This window comes from Drosophila erecta, unplaced genomic scaffold, assembly GCF_003286155.1.
Source record: "Drosophila erecta strain 14021-0224.00,06,07 unplaced genomic scaffold, DereRS2 tig00000000-arrow-pilon, whole genome shotgun sequence".
Taxonomy (NCBI): Eukaryota; Metazoa; Arthropoda; class Insecta; order Diptera; family Drosophilidae; genus Drosophila; species Drosophila erecta.
In genome coordinates this window covers 16,897,638-16,917,596 of record NW_020825194.1, presented here as the reverse complement: position 1 = coordinate 16,917,596, position 19,959 = coordinate 16,897,638, and the positions used below count along the sequence as shown (strand labels likewise).

At 41.5% G+C, this 19,959-nt stretch overlaps 4 protein-coding genes across 12 annotated transcripts in view; 3 read left to right on the top strand and 1 right to left on the bottom strand.

Moving 5' to 3' along the window:
• Positions 1–111: 111 nt before the first annotated feature.
• On the top strand, positions 112–2,806 carry LOC6553317 (protein asunder). Of its 2 annotated transcripts, XM_026975727.1 has the most exons (4): positions 112–138; positions 193–1,782; positions 1,854–2,159; positions 2,218–2,806. In XM_026975727.1, exons 2-4 carry the CDS (start codon positions 212–214, stop codon positions 2,408–2,410), a joined length of 2,070 nt encoding a protein of 689 aa, XP_026831528.1. In that variant the 5' UTR covers positions 112–138; positions 193–211; the 3' UTR covers positions 2,411–2,806. The 2 variants fall into 2 exon arrangements, with proteins under 2 accessions (XP_026831528.1, XP_001980161.1); XM_001980125.3 differs by having other exon boundaries at positions 118–1,782.
• Positions 2,807–2,912: 106 nt separating this feature from the next.
• LOC6553318 lies at positions 2,913–4,286 on the top strand. Its single transcript, XM_001980126.3, has 2 exons — positions 2,913–3,105; positions 3,164–4,286. The coding sequence occupies exons 1-2, from the start codon at positions 3,039–3,041 to the stop codon at positions 4,276–4,278; spliced, it is 1,182 nt and encodes a 393-aa protein (XP_001980162.2). The 5' UTR covers positions 2,913–3,038; the 3' UTR covers positions 4,279–4,286.
• Positions 4,213–8,884, bottom strand: LOC6553319 (nucleolar protein 6). Of its 2 annotated transcripts, none has more exons than XM_026983217.1 (7): positions 8,700–8,884; positions 8,281–8,491; positions 6,814–8,210; positions 6,643–6,753; positions 5,343–6,583; positions 4,880–5,283; positions 4,213–4,818 (listed from the first exon to the last, which is right to left on the bottom strand). In XM_026983217.1, exons 2-7 carry the CDS (start codon positions 8,311–8,313, stop codon positions 4,417–4,419), a joined length of 3,588 nt encoding a protein of 1,195 aa, XP_026839018.1. In that variant the 5' UTR covers positions 8,314–8,491; positions 8,700–8,884; the 3' UTR covers positions 4,213–4,416. The 2 variants fall into 2 exon arrangements, with proteins under 2 accessions (XP_026839018.1, XP_001980163.2); XM_001980127.3 differs by having other exon boundaries at positions 8,672–8,751.
• Positions 8,885–8,993: 109 nt separating this feature from the next.
• Positions 8,994–19,959, top strand: part of LOC6553320 (casein kinase I) — a 31,465-nt gene continuing 20,499 nt past the window's right edge. For 2 of the 7 annotated variants that reach the window (XM_026983293.1, XM_026983273.1), the window contains exons 1-2: positions 16,713–16,885; positions 17,962–18,280. Coding sequence is in view for 1 of the 7 variants with exons in the window: in XM_026983313.1 (XP_026839114.1) it covers positions 11,148–11,173 (26 nt within the window). In the remaining 6 variants the exon portion in view is untranslated. Of the gene's footprint in view, positions 9,300–10,118; positions 10,906–10,960; positions 11,174–16,712; positions 17,187–17,961; positions 18,281–19,959 lie in introns of those variants that run through there. The other 5 variants (XM_026983283.1, XM_026983272.1, XM_026983313.1 and 2 more) reach the window with 4 other exon arrangements.

The window sequence follows — 19,959 nt, the reverse complement described above, 5'->3', positions numbered from 1 at the left end:
AATTTGTTCTTTCTTATTTTGGTGAATTTGAAAAAAGAGCTTTTCAACATATTTGCTAAGATACAAAAAACTAAAAAAAATTGAACAGTGGTCAATTTGGAAATTGAAAACAGCTGTTCGTGGTGAAAAAAAATTTTTGTAAACAATTAGGAATCAACGCTTGTGTTTTTTTTAATTTCCCTGCAATTTTAGTTGTCCAGACGAGCCCACCATGTTCGAACGCAACCAGAAGACCATCTTTGTGCTGGACCACACCCGATACTTCAGCATCGCCAGCGAAGAGTACATCTCGATGGACTTCCTAAAGGGAAAACCGTCTGCAGACGGCGGCGCAACAGGAGCGGCGGGAAATGCTACCGGCGGCGGTGGATCCCAATTCAGCAAGAGCCTTTGGACATGCGCCTGCGAATCCTCCATCGAGTACTGCCGCGTGGTCTGGGATCTCTTTCCCGGCAAAAAGCATGTGCGGTTCATTGTCTCGGACACGGCGGCGCATATCGTGAACACCTGGAGTCACAGCACACAAAATATGTCGCACGTGATGAACGCAATGGTAATGGTGGGCGTCCCATCACGCAACGTAGCAACATCTTCAGACTACTCGGTAATCCATGGCCTGCGAGCCGCCATCGAAGCGCTGGCGGAGCCCACAGATGAGCAGTTGGCGGCTATGGCCGACCTTGGGACCGACGAACTGCCGCGCATTCCCAACAAGGGTCGCGTCATTTGCATCACCTCGGCGCGGGACAATACCAGCATGAAGAGCTTAGAAGACATCTTTAACACAGTGCTGGTGCAACAGAACGCCCTAGCCGCGCCACCAGCCAAGAAGGGACTGGTCATCGACCATTGCCACCTGGTTATCCTCAACATTGTGCCGCTAGGCGTCGAATCGCTGGTCACTAATCGCAGCCTGCTCAAGATCTCGCCGCTGCTGGACGTCGAGATCCACACAGTCAGTGCCCCGGATATCTCGTACAAGCTGACGCACCTCATACTGAATCATTATGACCTAGCCAGTACCACGGTGACCAACATACCCATGAAGGAAGAGCAGAACGCCAACTCCAGCGCCAACTACGATGTGGAAATCCTGCACAGCCGTAGGGCCCACTCCATCACCTGTGGTCCAGATTTCAGTCTACCCACGAGCATCAAACAAGGCGCCACATACGAAACGGTGACTCTTAAGTGGTGCACACCACGCGGTTGCGGCTCTGCTGATCTACAGCCCTGCCTGGGTCAATTCCTCGTGACACCGGTGGACGTCACCTCGCGGCCCAGTTCATGCTTGATTAACTTTCTGCTTAACGGACGCTCAGTCTTGCTGGAAATGCCGCGCAAGACCGGCTCGAAGGCCACCAGCCATATGCTGTCTGCTCGCGGTGGCGAGATCTTTGTGCATTCCCTGTGCATCACGCGTTCCTGCATGGATGAGGCACCATCCATTACTGATGGCCCCGGGGGACGCGTCTCGGACTATCGCACCGCCGAACTTGGTCAACTGATCAAGATGTCGCGCATGGTTCCGCTAAAGGTTAAGGATCCATCTGCTCCGCCTTTGGCGCGCCGGCTGCCACGCTACTTTCCTCTGACTACCAGCTCTTCGATACTGTTCCATCTACAGCGCCATATCAATTGGCTACCGCATTTTCTTCATATTTTGGTCAAGGAGGACATGGATAAGCAAGACGAGGTGCGGTGCCAGCAGCACATTCACGAACTGTACAAAAGCGCCTCGCGTGGCGATGTTCTACCATTTACACACACCAATGGAGCAAGGTAAACAATCAATAGGCAATTTGTTTAAATTTTTGTATTTTAATAACAACTTTCATCTCGATCCTAAATAGACTAAAGCTTTCCAAGGCAAAGGACCAGTATCGCTTGCTGTATAGGGAACTGGAGCAACTTATCCAACTCAATGCCACCACAATGCATCATAAAAATCTTCTGGAAAGCCTACAGAGTTTGCGGGCCGCATACGGTGATGCCCCGCTGAAGTCGGAACCAGGAGCCAGTCTCCTGCGCTCTTACACGGAATCCCCACTCTCTCCTGAACGCCTGGAGCCCATCACTAGCGGCAGTGCTAGTGGCAGCAGCAACTCCAATAGCCTTCTCAAGGCCAGCAAGCGTCGCATGTCTAGTTGTGGGCAAAGGTATGTCCGTATTCCTTGATAGAATCCTTAATAATTCTCGACTAATGATTGTCGCCAGGTCCCTGTTAGATATTATATCCTCAGCAGAGCGAAGTCAGTCCAACAAAAGATTGGACTTCTCGGGACGCCTTTGCACTCCGTTGGGTCAAGTGGCCAAGCTGTACCCGGATTTTGGAAACAAGGACAAAGACTCCGTTGTGACGGCGGCCAGTATTACGCCCAATGTTAAGGAGGAATCAGTACGCAGTTAAAATGGCACGGAGGAACACGAATTTCAGCCGGGACTGTAGTTTTTATTTATAAAAAAAAAACAATAATTTCCTTAAACAAAACTTAGTGTACGGTTTAATAGGACTTAATTTAAATGTTGCAATCAAGTATTTTTCTGTGAGTTTCGGCTCCCATTTGGCTAATTTGAAAGGTTTGTTAATTACCTTCATATAACCGATTTTTAAAGAGTGCGACAGCATTTTTGTGGAAAAACACATTATAATTCCTTTATTTAAACTGCCTCAACTTGGATTAGTTTATGATTTAGACTGTATGTTTAGCTTAAGCAAATATTTTCATGGGGCGATGATTTTTTCTAAACTTGATTGTGATCTTTGCCACGGTAATAAACATTTTTAAACTTAAGAGAACTACAAATACCGCATTTTTCTTAAGCCTTGAAAATATAATTTTTTATAATTCCTAATAATATTATATTTTATTTGTGAACGGATGTAACTGTTTAATTTAAATTCCGAAATTGTTAAAAATTGTTGCTAATCAAAGTATCGTTATCCTTTTGTGTTTTGTAAAAAAAAGTTGTGTACAAATGCTAAATTCTCAGATCAAATTTGAAAATATTTTCCAAAATTTGTGTAATCCTAGGCAATGGCGAACAATTCTACTGCGAAAAAAGTGATGCATGTATCGGAGGAAATGGCTCCAGCTGTGCATAGTGAGCATCGATCTTTTACTATAATAGATAGAGAATTGACTGACATTTCTTTGGCAAGTTCCCATAATGGTGGGCAACGAGATATTCGTTCTCACCCAGCAGGACATTCGTCGTGTGGAAGACATACGGCTGCTTAGCTACAATCGCCTAGGACCCAACGGCCAGTTTTCTCCCGTGGACACGTCTTCACCAGGTCCAATGAATTTTTCCCAGCCGAACACCTCGAATTTCTGCGCTCTGGATGATCTCATCCGCAATGCCGCCGGAAAAAGGGTCCGAATGCAGATGGACATCGATGAGGATGTGAAGCACCCTACAAAGTGTATCAATGATACCTGTCCGTTCCTTCAGGAAACCTCCAACCCAGTGAAGACGGTTGCCAGTGTGTCTACTCAATTGGGCTGGTCCAAAAAAAAGGTAGAAGCGGAGCCCCTTTTTCCACTTTGCTACAGTGCCGGCACCTCGACATGCGGCTTAATGACAAACACTGGATGCCAGCACTGTCCCAGGTGCGAGACGCACCACTCGAGCTGTCAAACTCAAAACTTTGCCAATAAACCGCCAACTGTGGAGAACGAGATACCGCAGAATGCGAGTTGCCAAACTCAGACTTGTCCTGGTGCAACTTCCATTGTGAAAAAGGAGTCGCCGCCAAAGAACGCAAGTTGCCAAACTCAAAGCTGTCTCAGTGCAAATTCCTATATGCAGAAAGAACCTCTAGCCTGGGCATACCAGGCTCAACCCATAACGAACTCCACAGGGTGCGGTACCTCACATAGCCACCTATTTGAAACGACCTCAGCCGGGTCATACACATCAGCTGAATGTGATTACACTTCATCGGCGGAAAGCAATAGTCCCTGTCGGCACTGTAAGTCACAACAGACCTGCACGGAACAGGAGCTGATGGTACCGGTACAGCCTCAGGTTCAGTCGCCCATACGTCCACAGGAGCAGCCTTGCACATCAAGACAAATCCGCGTTGATCTCCCCCGAGAGGTTAGGCATTGCAATAACTTGGAGGAACCTCATTTCTATAGATCATATCCATTGGGTAAAACTCCATACCCGCGATCTCCAGTCTCCAACCAAATAAGAAAAAAAACATACGGGTTGACCGGATACATTGGGCCCAATTCTAATCACGAAATGCTACAGCAGGAGCAGAAGTGATGCCATAGTTTCTACCACTATATCATCGCTTTTCGCGATTTCACATGCTTCTATATGCCAGTTTTTTTTAACCAAAAGTAAAGCTATTTTGTTTATAATATTTAACATTACTGATTGTTTAACTTAATAACTGTTATGCTATTTCTCTAACTCTATCAAGGCCTTAAGAGCCGATCTTCTTATGCGACGTTTGGGTAGTGCCTCTTTCTTGCGGTCCCTTCGTACCTTCCGCTCTGGCCTGGACTTCTCTGTCTGGTTGGTATTAAAGTACCGCTTGGGCTGCTGATGCTCGCGTTGCTCCCTCTTGAGCTCCTCTGGTGTGGCAATGCGCAGGTAGAAATCTTTCAGTAGCAGTTTAAATTCCTCGAGCAGCGTTTCCTTGGATACTTGGACCCTTCTATTACCACAAGGACGGCATGCGTTTAGCTCTGTGACCTTAAATGGCTTTGCAGCGAAATCTGTTGGTGGCCGCCATACAATAGCCAGTTCCTTGCCTCCGTGTGGATTGTAAAAGAAAGCAGCAAAGTCGGAGTATGCAGACTAACCGACAAAAAGAAGGAAAATGAGAATTTTCAAATACATCAGCCTTTTAACATCTTACTCTTAGTTGTCCCACAATTCGTGCAATGTAATCTGATCCAGCGCGGGGCAAGTGGAAGTTTGGCTGGCTAAATGAAACGAATGGTGACCCCAGATCATAACTTAAGGTATTCGGCACCAGATCTGGCTTAAATTGTATAACCAGGTCGTAACCCTCGTTGGAAGCTCGAAATAATTGGGCCGGCCGCACAAACCTCAGATCCTTCGACATCAGGCTGGTTTCGACAATATCGAGCCCATGGCGGGCCAGTCGCGTCACATGTCCTAGCACCCGTTGGCTGGGGGATTGATCCGAGGTCCATAATCGCCCGGCATGCTGGATGTCGTAGGAGGTGGCCACAGTTAAAGGAGGAAAACTCTGACGGTTGCTGCGGTAGTTGTGCTCCAGATCCGCAATTTGTTGATCTAGAGAACGTAAAATGTAAATATTTTATAAATTTATGGACTGGTAATAAATGATTTACCCTGCCAGCTATTGTTAAAGTTTAGCAGGAAGAGCTCTCCATTAAAATCGCTATGAGCAATTAGCTGCAGAAAGCGTATGAATCCAGTTTGAGGCGCCGCTATGGACTGTGGTGCATACCGCTGCTGGAAGAGATGCGCCACCAGTAGCTCAGTAGCCATATCAGGCCACAGCCCATCGTCCAGCAGTTGTGTGGCTAGCCAGCGCTTGGCCAACAGCACAGTGGAACCAAATGCACTGTAAGTTTGATGAAGCGAATGTAGAGCCCCGCTTACTTTGGGTAGAATATAATGTTGTCGCTCTAATGAACGACTGGTTGCATTATCTTTATATGTAGTTATGCCAGTATCAGTAACCTCCTGCTTAAGCAACGCGAGCTCCTTGTTGTGTGCCAGCTCTATGACAAAGCAGTAACCTTGCTTGAGCACGAGAAGACCGTCGGCGGACATCATCCAATGAAGACGGCACTGCGCCTCCAACTTTTCGCCAATTTCGATAAGGAAGGCCGTCTTAAGAGCCCGCAATGCTGTAAGTTCGGTGGGCCACTTGCCGCTTTGCCCTAGCTGGATTACCACACGCTGAATGGTGCTTGCCAGGATGCGGTTTTCTACCAGACGCGCCTGTGGGAGCACGGGCTGTGGCTCGCAGTAGCGGAAAATGGGCGATACGCCTGATATCGAGACAATCTCTAAAGGAAGATCATTCAGTCCATGTAGTTGCCGTGCAAACTCATCATAGCAGCGGATGACGTGCGGACTAAGTGCCTCTGCGTCGGTATCTTGATCCAATGACAACTGGGTCTTTAACTTATCGACCTTAAACCAAGGGGACAGCTGGTAGACTTGGTCCAACTCGCCGGCAATGTATTGCACTTCCTTGCTGTCCAGTTGTAGGTGATGCTCCAGTAGATGCAGAACAATCTGGCGAACAATAAGTCGCTTCTTGGCGGGTGAATCCTTGGCGGTCCCCCAAACCACAGCTTCGGTGATGCTGCCATCCTGAAAGCGACGTAGGTTTGACTTCTCTCCCCAGAATCGTCGGAACTCCTCAGCTCCCTCAGGATCGTCGTTGGAAGCAGGTCCTTTGTTTAACACCTCGTAGGCGTGCTCTGGCTGAAGTATTAGGCCTAGTTGAATGTAATTCCCAATAACGGGAGCTTTGTTTTCCACAGGCCAAGCGGGTGTCGCAGTTTCTAGGGGTACTATAGAGTGGACACGTTCAGCAAGTCCCTTTTTAAGGAGCCTAAAATTATTATTATTATTATTGTTTTGTAAGTTGTCTGAATTGCTTAGTTATCTCACTCCGTAATTAAATGTAGCAGCTGCGGGTAACCATATTTTGCAAAATCATACTTAAATCGAGGCTGGGAATGCAGTGTAAGCATCTGATTTATACACGAATAATTGGAAATTCTGGAGAAAAAAATAATTAAATTTATAATTGAAAAACTTTCACATTTTAGCTGCACATACTTTAGGATATTATCCACCCTGCTGTACAGTGGACATTTTTGCATAAAGATGAGCGGGAAACTATTTAGCTTCATGTCGTTCAGTAGTTCCACCGCCAGTTTGGCCTCCTCTCGAACTCTCTGATACAGGTACAGCGGAATATTTGCGCATAAATTATGCTGACCAGTGAAGTCTATAAAGCAAACGTCATAGTGCCTGGCAAACTTGGTTAATTCTTCCGTTTGAATGGGAACAAGGGCTAGGCTAATGCCTTTCGTCCAGTCCGTGTTCGCCAGTTGGTTCCATACAGTGCGTGCCACTTGGTAGCTGCTGCTTGACTGATGCAGAATGCGCTGCGTATTTAGGTACACAATAAAGGCGGCCAGGATGTGGGCCCCAAAACCACTGTAACCTATGTCCAGTTGCCGCTGACGCAGCCATACTTTAAGGAGCAGCAGGCCGTCCTGAAAATTACGCCTGCCCTTAAAGGCCTTATCCAAGTGAGCCTGGTTCTCGCACAAAGTTAGATCAAACAGTACGTTTGCGTTGTAGTGTTGGGTGGAGGGTAGCGGCTCTTCCTCGTCCCATTCGTCACCGTAATACGAGGGCCGAATATTGTTGTTCCAGGGAACAAATCTGCCTGACTTAAAACTGCTTAACGGGGCAGTGATGAACACACGCACTTGCAGATGCTTGTTAACTTGCTTGTTCACTGGAATCAATTCCAGGACTGGTTTCAGCGGATTGTTAGCATAGTAGTTGAAATAAAACTGATCCTGTGCATAAGCTGGTGACTCCTTTAATCTCTCCGTCACATAAGTAAGGTACAAAGCTCGCTTCTGGTCATAGCGAAGGTTCAGGTAGTCTTCTTTGTGCAGGAATTCCTTTGGCATCTCCAGAGCCACGTCGACTACAATTTTGGGACCCAGCAATGTGCCCGTGGCGGCGGCTCCGATCAGATAAGGATCCCTGTTGGGCTTGGAGAAAACAAAGCCGGTCGGCTTTTGAGAAAGCCTCATTGGAATTTCCAAGTGGGTCCACTCCATCAAGCCATCCTTTAGTTGTCGGGTAAAGACCGTAAAGGATTCCATCCAGTTTTCAATGAAATCTGTGTATTTCTGCTTTAATTGCAGCTCCTCCAGCATTTCCTTAACTTGTAGCTTAAAGAGATTGGAGTGGAAGAGGTTTTGTGTATCCCGCAGCTCCTTCATTTCCTCCAAAGTAGGCGGCTTTACATTCTTGGTGTCGTCCCTCTGCTGGAACTTTTTCTTCTTTGGTATGGCAGTGGGCAGTGGGACCTTCCTGGCCATTGTGGGTTTTGTTTCATCACAGTCATCGTCGGTACTTGAAGCGGAGTACTTCAGGTCGCTGTGATCCTCGAAATGGGCATTTCCTTGGGAATCTATTCGAGCAGCATCCTTAGGTGCGCGCACATAAACAAAGTAAGTTTTAGGCCAAATTCTTCCCATAAAGACAAAACATTCTTACCAACTTTTCCGCTTTCCTTTTATTATTTAGCATGTTGTTTCTGCGTAAAAATCGTAAAATGTAATTTATTTACTTTTTGGGGAGAGAACTGAACTCGCACGTGTTGCAGATGCGGTATTTTAGTATTCGGTATTTGATTAGTGGTTGAATTGTGGCCACCCTAGAACAAGGCAGATTCGTTTTTTAGTCCCAAATCAACCGCGAAAACAAACTGTAAAAATCGAACGTAATTATAATTAAAAAAAAAAGGTTTATTCATTGAATTAAATATAGGAATATATTTAGCATGGTAGAGAGTCGTTGATTTTTATCCTGTTTTCGTCAGTGTGTATGCGTAAGCAAAAAATAGAAAAGTTCAGTAAAAATTTGTCGTATTATTAAGTTCTATTACCAGTTAAAAACTACACGAAAGTGTTTACCATGGATTTATACAGTTTTAAAGTGTAGATAAGCAAAGTTGCCGGCTAATTGGCTTCGCCAAAAACAGTATTTCAATCAGTATTTTTATTTAATAATTATGTTTAAACATATCCAATGTAAAAAGAGCTGTGAGTGAGTTCTATCTTAAGCACTTGTACACTTATAAAATATCAATTTAAAATGAACAGGGAAAGCTATTTTAATTATCCAGTTTCCTTTTGATCAGTAATCAGCCTGTAGTATTTCCCTCCTATTTCAATACGGTCTTACTCCATCTAAATCCATGTACAAGTGTGTGTGTGTGTGTGCTTGCAGGCAAGGGAAAAAATCGCACCATTTTTCTCGTGCTCTCTTGCGTGCGTTTTTTGGTCTTTCGAGAATAGTTTCGTTGGAAATCAATTAAACACTTGCCCAGCTTAATATGTAAAAAGTAGTGAATTAAGTAGTTATCGAGAAAGCGACGAGCGCACAGCAGCAAATCGAGTTGCAAATTTCAATATTCGGTCCGAACGTGTGTAACTGTGTCTGTGCGTGCGTGCGTGTGAGTGTATGGGTGAAAAATGAGGCGTAATGAAAATGCGTGCAAAACTGGATAAAAGGTAAATCGCCAGTTAAAAGTTGTTTAATTAATAAAGCCCACAAGTTGTTTAATTGCGTACAGATCAAAGCAAACCAAACAAAATGATGCGTTGGCAGAAAGGCGGCCCATTGAAAAAAATATGGCCAAAAGTCGAGTGTAGCTACACCCTCTGGCTCTTTCCCCCACAGCCTTTCTCGCTTTTCTCTCTTTCTTATTCTCTTTAGGTTTTTGGCTATTGCCGCCTTGGCTCATTTTATGCATCGAATAACAAAACGTGAAAATTTATAAAAATAAACGAAATCACGTACGGAAATATTTACTTCAACCTTGCGGTCCCAGAGATTTTTTCAACATTTTACACGGCGTGGGGGCCGTGGCAGCTAATTGGCCTAATTTTGGGACATTTTTTAATTGTAATTCGATACCGTTTAGAAATGCATGACCTATTTGCAGAACGATGACTTTAAATGTTTTAAGTTAAAGTCAATAGTAACACTTAAGAAATTAAATGAAAATCAATGGAAAAAAAAAACAAATTTAGATAGTGCTTCTTAGTGTGACCAGCATCCGCGTGGGCAGGTCTAACATACCAAAAAAAAAAATACCGCAGTTCCTTACATTCAATAATCTATTTACTATTTTTATTGGTCATACAGAATAAAAAATGTTGGAAACATTTTTACTAGGTTTTTTTTTTTTTTATTTATTTTAAACATGATATTTCAATAATGACAAGCCAAAACATTGAAATCAAAATCGATCTTTATTTATAATATTTTTGTATTCATCTGTTTACTTTTCTAACGATTGCTTCAACTGGTCCATTCTTATTTTACAGATTGCTATGATTCCACGCTCTCGGGTCGTAAGCATTAAATGTTTAGGCGTGCAACTGACCGGTTAAATTGTATATAACTGAAATTTAACAACACATTTAAGCAGCAGCATAATAACTTTTGCCTAAAATGTCATCCAAAACTGGGAAGAAAAAAATCTTAGCAGCAACCTGAATGAATTCGGAGATTCAGATTTGTTGTCACACAAATTGTTGGATAAAATGTGCAAAAGTGTGTTTGTCAAATTGTTTAGCCAAAATTATTTGTTTACATAGTTGTTCAGCGTAGCACGAGGCTGTTTTCCCTAATTCCCAACAACATAAACACACACGCCGGAACCGATAGGGCTGAACCCGAAATTAAAGCCGAAAGTCGATCAATCGCGCAGAGGCAAACGGATTAGGAATAGGAAAATAAAAATTCTACGACAAATAGCCCGCCTTTTGACATATGAACACATAAACACACATATACTAACACACAGCTCACAAAAATCATATAATAAATACAGAAAGTATAGCACCAGAGTTGAAATTTCAAGGAGATGCTGCTCAAATTTCATACTTAATGTCAAACCACAACGACGACCCCACAGCAACAATAACAGCAAGAACAGTAGAAAGAGAAGGAAAAGGAACAACTGGAATAACTGTAAGCTAGCGAACAGAGGGAGAGAGAGGCAAGCTCTGTACACACACCTGTCGCCCAGCGGGGGAAAGAGCGAAAGAGAGCGGCGGATCTCCCGTGTGTGTTGTTCGCATGCGCGACATGCGCGGACTCTAAGTGAGTGTGAGTGAGTGCGCGTGATTGTGGGCGGTAAGGATAATTCGCGCGCCTCCCACAGATCCTGCAGATCCACCAGTTTGTACATCAAACAGAGCTAGCATTTCGGATCAAACCAATTGCCTGTCAGCAGCATCAACCAACACAGCATTTGAAACAAAAACAAAAGCAGCAGCGGCAGCCTATAAAAAATCATTATCAAAATTACGGAAAAGCGATCAAAATTCAAGCGAGATTAGCTAGGCGAAATGCAGCGACGAGAACGGCAAGCAAGGTGAGTTATTATGATTGTCTAAAACTATATCGATTATCCCCAAAATGCGTAACGGGGTTATGCTCACTTGTAGCTATTTTTCTAAGTTCTAAGACGCTTTTAAGTATTAAGATCCCTAGATTTCGAATCTGAGACTATTGTATACCCCCTATAGCTCTTCTTTCCAACTCCAAACGGTTCACAAGTTTTGCGTAGAGACCATAAGCATGCGACAATTTTTATAATTTTGCATTGATAAGCCGTGCTAGAAAAGCATTCCTTTTAGCAACGGAAGCCTCGTTTGTTGTCATAAATGTCCCATATTCGGTATTATACTACACTGTTATCAGGCGTAGAAGCGGTTGGATATTTTGATAACGATAAGATTATGGCTGTGTCGGGAAACGCGTGTTTGCAAGTTTTAAAACTGAAAACTGTTGTTATTTTTTTTCGGTTTAGTCAACCAATGAAACTTTTAAAAATATTACCGAAAGCAAACTGCATATTCGTTATTAAAATATCAATTTCCTTAAAGCTAATTTCTTTTCATTTCCTTGCTAATACTGCACATTGTCAAAAGTTCAAGCAACAGATTTTATTTTTAGCAAAGAGATGTTTCTATTTAAACCTGTGTGTTTGATTTTATTTTATTTTCGCAAGTGTTTTTGCTGCTTTTGGCTTATGGCGTCTGCTTTTTCTCGCCTCTGGCACGCCAGCCAAACTAAGAAGAAGAGCCATGGCAAGGGGGAGAATGAAATGGGTTTCCAATGCAATACATAATAGCCACATATGTGGGTGCGTGATAGATACCACCGGTCTTTTTGTAGGAAACGAAGTGCACACAACTCACGCACATTATAAATATTTTATAGCCATTTTAGTTGATCGGCCTCCTTGTGTCAGGCCGCCGGAAAAATCGCCTTTTTAGCCTTGAATGTGTGTGGGTTCAAAGCTTTCGTTGCTGATGATTTTACCCCGTTATTGACATTTCTAGGTTCTTGTCATACCCAAGTCTTCCTGTGTCTGTGTATCTGTGTTTTTCTGTTTCATAGTTCTTTATACATACATACCTTCTCGCATACGATTACCATTGGGTCTTCTCAATGTTTGCTGTCTGCATTTTCGGGTCTTCCAGCTATATTTACTCACACAAAGCACTTGTTTGTTTTTCGCTCATCATGATGGCTGCGAAACAGGGACTTCAGGGTGCACTTTATCGGTGTATTTACTAGTTGACCTCTGGGAGTTAGGTACATATATATATAAAAATGATGAACTGGAAATCCAGAAGACGTACGAAAACCTACGAAACACGAATTTAGTTGTCCGCAGAAAGAGCCATCTGGGAAATTAAAAAGTTTGCGGAGATGCTTTAATAGATTTACGTTAAGTAATAACTGGTGGTGATATTGCCTTTTCTCTTCCACTCTTCTCTTTACTCAACAAATTGTAAGAAAATGCAAAACAAAAATCATGTTACAACATTTATTTTCCATTCCACCGGCCGTATATAATACAAGAAAACGGAAAGCAACTAACCCAGCTAAACTAACGTAATTTTGTTGCTAGCCAACAAAACAAACTTACTCACACCCATCTATACATATATTCATATTTCCACACATTTTAGTTGGAGACAGCGAATGTAACAAAAAACAAACTTTTTATATTACTTTTTATTATTTAATAGCCGAGCTGTTATGACAAGTGAATGGTGCTGGGGCAACGGGGATAACCTAAATTCTCAGCTAAAAACGAGAACAGCAACCAACATAACGTAGACCAGCCAGTCTTGCCACCAGCCATTCGTACAGCACGAACTGTCGTTGTTTAGTTAGTTTAGTATCAACATTTTTTGGAACATGATTTTAAGTTAGGTTAAGGATAGGTTAAGGACATGTTCATAGTTATTCCAAAATAGGTAAAATATGTTTTGCCTTATAGGCAAAATTACGAGATTAAAAAACTCTGTAGTAATAATTTGACAATTTTTGTAAGAGTTTAATCCAGGGTAGCTTTACTGTATCGAATGAGGAAAAAAAAAAGCAAAAAGAAAGCCGAGTTGCGTGCAGCGAAAAGTAGCTCCATTGCAATACAAGAAAAACACATGAAAAGTGAACGAAAGCAAAAGGATAATGGCGGGCGATGGACTGGGTGACCAGTGAGCAGCAGCTGTGGTGCCCCATAAAAGCAAGGACAAATTGCGGATTTAGCAAAAATAATGTGAATGTAAAAGCGGACACGCCAAAATAAAAAAGCAAGCACAAGTGACCCATCAAACATATGCACACACACATCACGCACTATTTACCGGTGACGTCATTAGGCTGTTGTCGACTGTCAATCGCTGGTTTTTTAAACTTTTTTTTTCTCCACAAGTGGGTGAGTGGTTGAGACTGCGTGGGGGTGTTTCTCTCTCTCTCTCTGTGAGCTATAGAAAAGCCCGCACATATTGCTAATTATAAAGGAAAAACGGATGGTATAAAATTAAAGAGTCTTTACAAATGAATTTCTTTAACCCGATACATATGTATAAAAGAAAAATATATAGTTAATAGGTTAATAAGAATTTATTAAATTAATGCAAGCACTCTTATTTTATAAACATTAAAATTATTGATCCTGATTTCACTTCTCAATCGTCAGCTCTGTAAAAAGAATTATACAAAAATTGTGCTCAAGGCAATGCTTTTCTTTCACTTGGCCGTTTAACTGTGTCTCAGATAAGTGCAAAAAAAAAAACTACCAATGAATTGCATGAAAAGCAACGTAAGCAAAAAACAGGAAAACAGAAAAACCAATACTGCAAAAATTTCTTCTAATTAAATTAGATGCTCGATTCCCGTAAGGGAAAATTGGGAAATGTAGGGACAGGAGTGTGCGTGGGCGAAAGTAAAAGCCTGTCAAACAAATCGATGCGGTTTCACATACAAACAGCTAACACAAAGCTTTGACGGGGCCTCTTTTACCCTTTTTATTTTTCACAGACTTTTGCAGTTGGATCGTTTTAAGCCTTTGGTGATGATTCATTTTATAATTGTCAGATGGTTGATTACTGGGATTTTGTCAAATAAGGACAAGGGAAATGCATATAAGAGTAATTCTTTAAAAATTCGTAATAAAACCAAGTTATTTAAAAAAAAAAATTTTATCACCGATTGCAGCCTAAAAAGTATTTTACAATTCTTGTCAAATTTCTCACTTCAGCTCTGGAAATTTCAAGAGCAGAGCCATGAAGAAAATGAAAAGGGACAAGTGCTGTTCAACTAACTCGGCGTGCTTAAGGTCGCTTTTATCTCCTACCATGCCACCACTTAAGTCTCCACCACCTTACCTTTTTATTTGCGATAATTTTTCATCCCTGTCTGTATCGCGGGCTCTGAAGTCGTGGAATTCCTAGAGTGGAAGGAAAAGCGGACAAACAGATTAGACGTGGCTTTGGAGAGCAGCCTAGCAAGTTGCTCAGGTCAAGTCTGGTTTTTGTTTGAGTTCCTTTTGTTTCTACCTCTCATTGCGTTCTTTGCTGTAATACTTGCTGGTATTTGTCAAGTGTCTGAGGATTTAAGGAACGGACACTTATTTGTAATCCTTGTAATATAAAATGGTATATTTTTGTATATACAAGTATTCCGAATTAAGGAGGTTGTACAAAACGGACTGGTTCCCGAAAATAGTATTTAATCAAGTAACTTTGAATACGTGTAGCAGGACTTATATCGGATTAAAAGCAACCCATGTGTAATATGAAAATTATGTTCTGCAGTCAAAATCAATTACAAGTAATTTTTTGTGCTGTAGGTATTTACTACAGTAAAATGTGTGTCAAAGAAAGATTTCAGAAATTTTTAGTGAACTCAAAGAGGCGGCTTTGAACTCTTTCCCCCTATCTCTTTGTCCTTTCCTTCGCCACGAGATTGTCAGTCATTTATGTATTACTTCTACTTTACACTCATGTCTACTGATAATTAAGCAGCAACTGGTTTTTCCTTGTGCCATTGATTTTGTTCTTGTATTCGCCTCTTGCGTTTTTAGTCATAATTGTTTTTAATTTTTGAAAACAAATAAATGTCGTTGGAACAGCAAACATAAATTACATTTTAATTAATTAATTGCCCGGTCACCAAAAGAAATGCAAAAGCAACAGTAAAACACATATGAACGCACTGTAAATTCTACAGACATCTACCCCCAGATATCGCCGCCTCTGTCGTGCCTCTGCAATTGGGGTCAAATGCGTAGTCGTGTAAAAACTGCAGCAACCTCTGAGCGAGACAAAAAATCGGAGAGAAGGAGCTTAATTAACCCAAAGTCGATGTTGATCGAGTTTGCCGTTTCTTCGTTTTGATAATTACACCACCAGCTGGGTATATCGATATGCAGTTTAAACAAACTTATTTGATTGAAGGTTAAATAACTTGAGAGCCCTAACTAAATATTTAATCATTTAATTATGACCGGCGGCGAAATCTATTTAGTGTAGCAAGATAGTGTGTACGTTTACTCGTGTACGCTTCAAAAATAAATCTATAATTGATTTGTCCAGATTTGTACGCATGAAGAAAAATAAAATGGTGTTCACTTGATCTGCACCACAGAGCATAATAAGCTTTTACAACATTTTTTAATTTGAGAACGGTAAAGTTGTATGATGATATTTATTAAAAAATAACTAATTCGTTAATAAGATCGATCGATAATGACATGACATGGATAAATGTGGTCAACCTTATCAAGTCCACTGTGCTTATTCAAGAAGACTTCTGTTACCAGACTCTTTTACGGCAGCAGGCATACAGCTATCTCGCTTATCGCGGTTCAGGCATGGCACTGCTGTATGAGTCACTCCCTACTCACTCCTCTCTTCTCTCGCTCGCTCACGTTGGTAGAAGTTTCACAGTTGCGACTGCGCTTCAAAGAAATCTCCATTGAGCCAAAGACGGAGACCATAGCCTCTCTTACCGGCTTGGTTCACTTATTCCACTTTTCGTTCTCAGTGCTCCATTCTCCACCTCATTTTTTGGTCTCTGTGTGTGTTTGACAGGTGCGTTTTGTTTGTGTAACGAGTTTGCTCTCTATAGTTTCTCGGCCTCTGACGCATGAACGCTATCTGTCTCTGTCGCACTTCATTATCAGTTTGTCGCTCGCTCGCTCAGTTCGCTGTTGTTGCTTTTCTCCCTGTACAGTGACAAGAACAGGAACAACAACATCAACCAGCAGCGACATGAACAATAATTACATACAAATACAAACTTCTCAATTGCCGCATTTTCACACGCTCACAAGTGTCCGCTCTCTCAATCTCTCGAGCTCTGTATCTCTCTTTGCCCTACACAGAGAAAAATTCTAATCCAAATTACGTAGTCAAGGTACTAATTAGTATTTAGGCTTAAAAATTTATTTGAGCTAAAAAGCCTTATTATCATTTCATAAAAAAAGGGAATCATTTAATTTGTTTTCTTTTTAATCATATATTATATTATCCCTCAATTGATCCTCATTATCTACCATAATTTCTCTCCGTATGGGTGTACTTTCGCGCTCTCTCCTTCTCTTCCGCTGGCTTCGGTATCGTGTGTTCTTTGTGTCGGAGCTCATTTGATTTTCGATCGCTTGGCGCGGCAGTTGTCATTCCGTCTCCTCCTCCGCCGTACCAGTGTTTTCGCAATCGCAGCTCTCTCGCAAATCTGGCGGTGCGCTGCGGGTGTGCAGTACAGATACTTGTGAGAACTTGTGGTGTGTGTTGTACGCGTTAATCGCTTTATCGGTGTGACGTTGAATAAATTGTGTTTGCTCCAGTTTCCTATTGAAATGATTTTCAATGCAGTGCAGCCACGCTTTTTATTTGCTCTTGTTGCGCTTCGCTGAGTGTGTGTGGGTGTCAAAAGTTGGAAAACAAAATAAATAATGGCCTGAAACATAACAGAAAAGAGTTGTGACTGTCAAACTGTTGCTAAACACCTTATCTCAATCTCCTTTGACTTGACAGTCTGCCCACAACTGGAAAATTATCTTTCCTCTCTTCTCGCTCAGTTGTGTAAGTGTGCGTTTGTGTATCTTCTAGTTCTTTGAGTCAGCTGTCTGTGCTTTACTTTTCCATCTCTTGCACAGCTTTAACGAGTTTTGTTTTCCCCCTTCCTGTTAATGTTTTTTTTTCGTTAAGTACTATTCTTAGCTCGCTCGCACTTTTCTTCGTTTTGCTGCACACTTTGTTTACTGTTGCTGTTTCTTTTGTTGCTTTGGAGCTGCCTGTTTGTACACCGGCAACATAAACTGGTTTTTCGAGTTATTTATGACTTTTTCCACAATTTATTTTGCCTGCCTTTTTGGTATCTGTATCTGCTGCGGCCTTCTCTCCCTCATTCTCTCTCCCTCTCGCACTCATTTGTTTTTCAGACTTTTGACCTGCAAAAGAAAAGTAACTAAACAAAAAAGTGTTTAATATCAGTTTGTTGGGGGCGCTTTGGTCTCCGGCTTTGGAATTAATTTCGTAATGTGGCGAAAGTTGAGCGGATTTCTCACATATTGCTGCATATTTTCTGATCGTTCCTTTCATTTCATACTCCTCTCCATTGCTCGATCGCACACACATACATACACATAGAAAGACAAAGCGCAGCGGATATGGCAAATTAAAAACATTTTCCAGTTGGAATTTAATCATAGTACAAAAAGAGCAAACACAAAAATACTTGTAAAAAATGAAGATACTGAAATGTGTAGAGTGCAAAAAGAAAAAGAGCTCAGAAATATTAGAAAAATAATAGTTGCAGAGCCAAAATAAAATTAATGTTTATTTGTTAATTTTCAAGCCAACCAGATGTGCAATAAAAGTGCTTAAATTGTGTAAAATCCAAGTTATGCCGTCAACTAAACAATTATAACAAAGGCAGTAAAAATAAAAACACATTCTCAAACACAACAGCATTAAATCAGCAGCAACAACAACAAACACAACAACGAAGAGTGAACGGCCTGAAAGTCAACAACAGCTGCTTACAGTTTGACAGCCACTGAGCGTCAGCGATCCCCCGCGACGCTCTGCTTCTTCCTCTTTGACGGGATTCCATGCATGAGGCCCTTCTCGCCATCTCGTTCCCACTGAAAGTACCGTTCTACGGAGTCCATCGGGTTAGTTTTCATATATTTTATTTTTTATTTCTTTTTCGTTTAATCGTTTTTTCCTTGCTGAGTATGCCAAACATTGTCCACTTATGTTAAACACATGTTTAGGGCTCAGTTTCGAACGGCATGTAACAGAAGGGTTGTGGGAAACTTTTTAAGATACACTGCGGCAGTGTGACCATAATCTTGTTTATCGCCGGAAGTATCCGGAGTATTTTAAATGTAGTATGGCCTATTATTAGTTACGTGTGCACCAGGACAATATAATTCAGAAATTGATTTCAGAAAACGTCACTGAACTGGAAAGTGATAAGAAAAGGGATTATCAAATGCCTAGCAACTAGTTTCAATCTGTCAGCTGTGTTACTTAATAATCAACTTCAACGCTTTGGCTAGCAAATCTGTATTTGTTTATTCGCCATCCGTATTAGCAAACAAAGTCTGTAAATAAATAAAATAAACAGACATTTGTAAGGTAATTATTTGCAAACTTGGATGAATATTTTCCACTCTGTTATAAGTTTGAATTTCCTTTACTTAATTAAGTCTAGTTAAAATTAAAGTAAAAGTTAAAGTTAAGGTAAAGTCTAGTTAATTTTTTGATAATACAAAGTCTATGAGAAAGTGCGAATGCGTTTAGTGCCAAAAATAACTGATAGTAACTGATACAGGGCCGCACTGTATTGACTTTTCACGGCCTTCAGTTCGGCAATCGACTGACAGACCTGCCGATTAAAGATAAATAAGAAAAAACGTGAAAATGGCATTGCTCAAATTGCATTGGCCACGACATTGAACTCGCCCAGAAGCTGCAAGCATTGCAGCAAAAAACAAAGAACATAAAAAAAGCCGAAGGAAACAAAACTTCTGTTGGCAACGCAAACGCACGTGAGGTTTTTCAATGTCGGATAGCCACGCCCCCATCAATTCACAAACGACCACCAAAGGCGAAAGGAAGGAATCAAGTGTAAATTACGTAGGGGCTGCCCGGGTGAAGGAGACAAGCTGGGATTGGGGTCATCTCGGGGTCACTCTCACCCCTTCTAAACGATCCGAAAGGTTGAGCCATGCCGGAAGAAAATACTAGAAAGCAAATTACCGACAATTTCCATATGGTTGCGGTGAAGATAATAGCCATTAGATCAGGTTGGTTTTTGTATTGGCTGTAATGTACAAATTATAAATAAAATGCTGAAAAAAATCAGTCAGTTCATTAAGTCTTAATTCTTGTCGTGGACTCTATGAATAAAATAGCTTGGGGTTTTTATTTAAGAATACTTTAAGAAATATATTCAATAATTTGCCTTGAACCAAAATGTTTCACATTTCCGCATCGAAAAGTGACAGAAAAATCACTTGCACTAGTTTAAATAACATTAAGAGAGGCTCAAGTATTTTAATATGACACATTTTAAATATGACATATATTTGGTGCTATAATTTAACCCGAATCTATAATTGAAACACTTGGTGTGGTGGTAGCTTCTATGGTGACCAGAGAAAGTGGATAGCATTTGACCTCTGTAGAACGCATTTGAATAGCTTTTGGCTTTTGTACGTGTTCTAGCTAAGGCTAAACTAATTAAAGCATTTGCCACAGAAGCTCAAACATCTATACACCGGGCAGATGACCCACAAACAGGATCTGTGTTTAGTAGGTGGGATGTGGTGGGGTGTATTCGATT

Coding starts and splice junctions, on each gene's coding strand:
- LOC6553317 (XM_026975727.1), top strand. CDS start 212: ATGTTCGAACGCAACCAGAAGACCATCTTTGTGCTGGACCACACCCGA. Junction 1,783..1,853: donor ACACACACCAATGGAGCAAG/GTAAACAATCAA, acceptor GATCCTAAATAG/ACTAAAGCTTTCCAAGGCAA. Junction 2,160..2,217: donor ATGTCTAGTTGTGGGCAAAG/GTATGTCCGTAT, acceptor GATTGTCGCCAG/GTCCCTGTTAGATATTATAT.
- LOC6553319 (XM_026983217.1), bottom strand. CDS start 8,313: ATGCTAAATAATAAAAGGAAAGCGGAAAAGTTG. Junction 8,211..8,280: donor AAAGGAAAGCGGAAAAGTTG/GTAAGAATGTTT, acceptor CGCGCACCTAAG/GATGCTGCTCGAATAGATTC. Junction 5,284..5,342: donor CTTTAACAATAGCTGGCAGG/GTAAATCATTTA, acceptor TACGTTCTCTAG/ATCAACAAATTGCGGATCTG.
- LOC6553318 (XM_001980126.3), top strand. CDS start 3,039: ATGGCGAACAATTCTACTGCGAAAAAAGTGATGCATGTATCGGAGGAA. Junction 3,106..3,163: donor AATGGCTCCAGCTGTGCATA/GTGAGCATCGAT, acceptor TTCTTTGGCAAG/TTCCCATAATGGTGGGCAAC.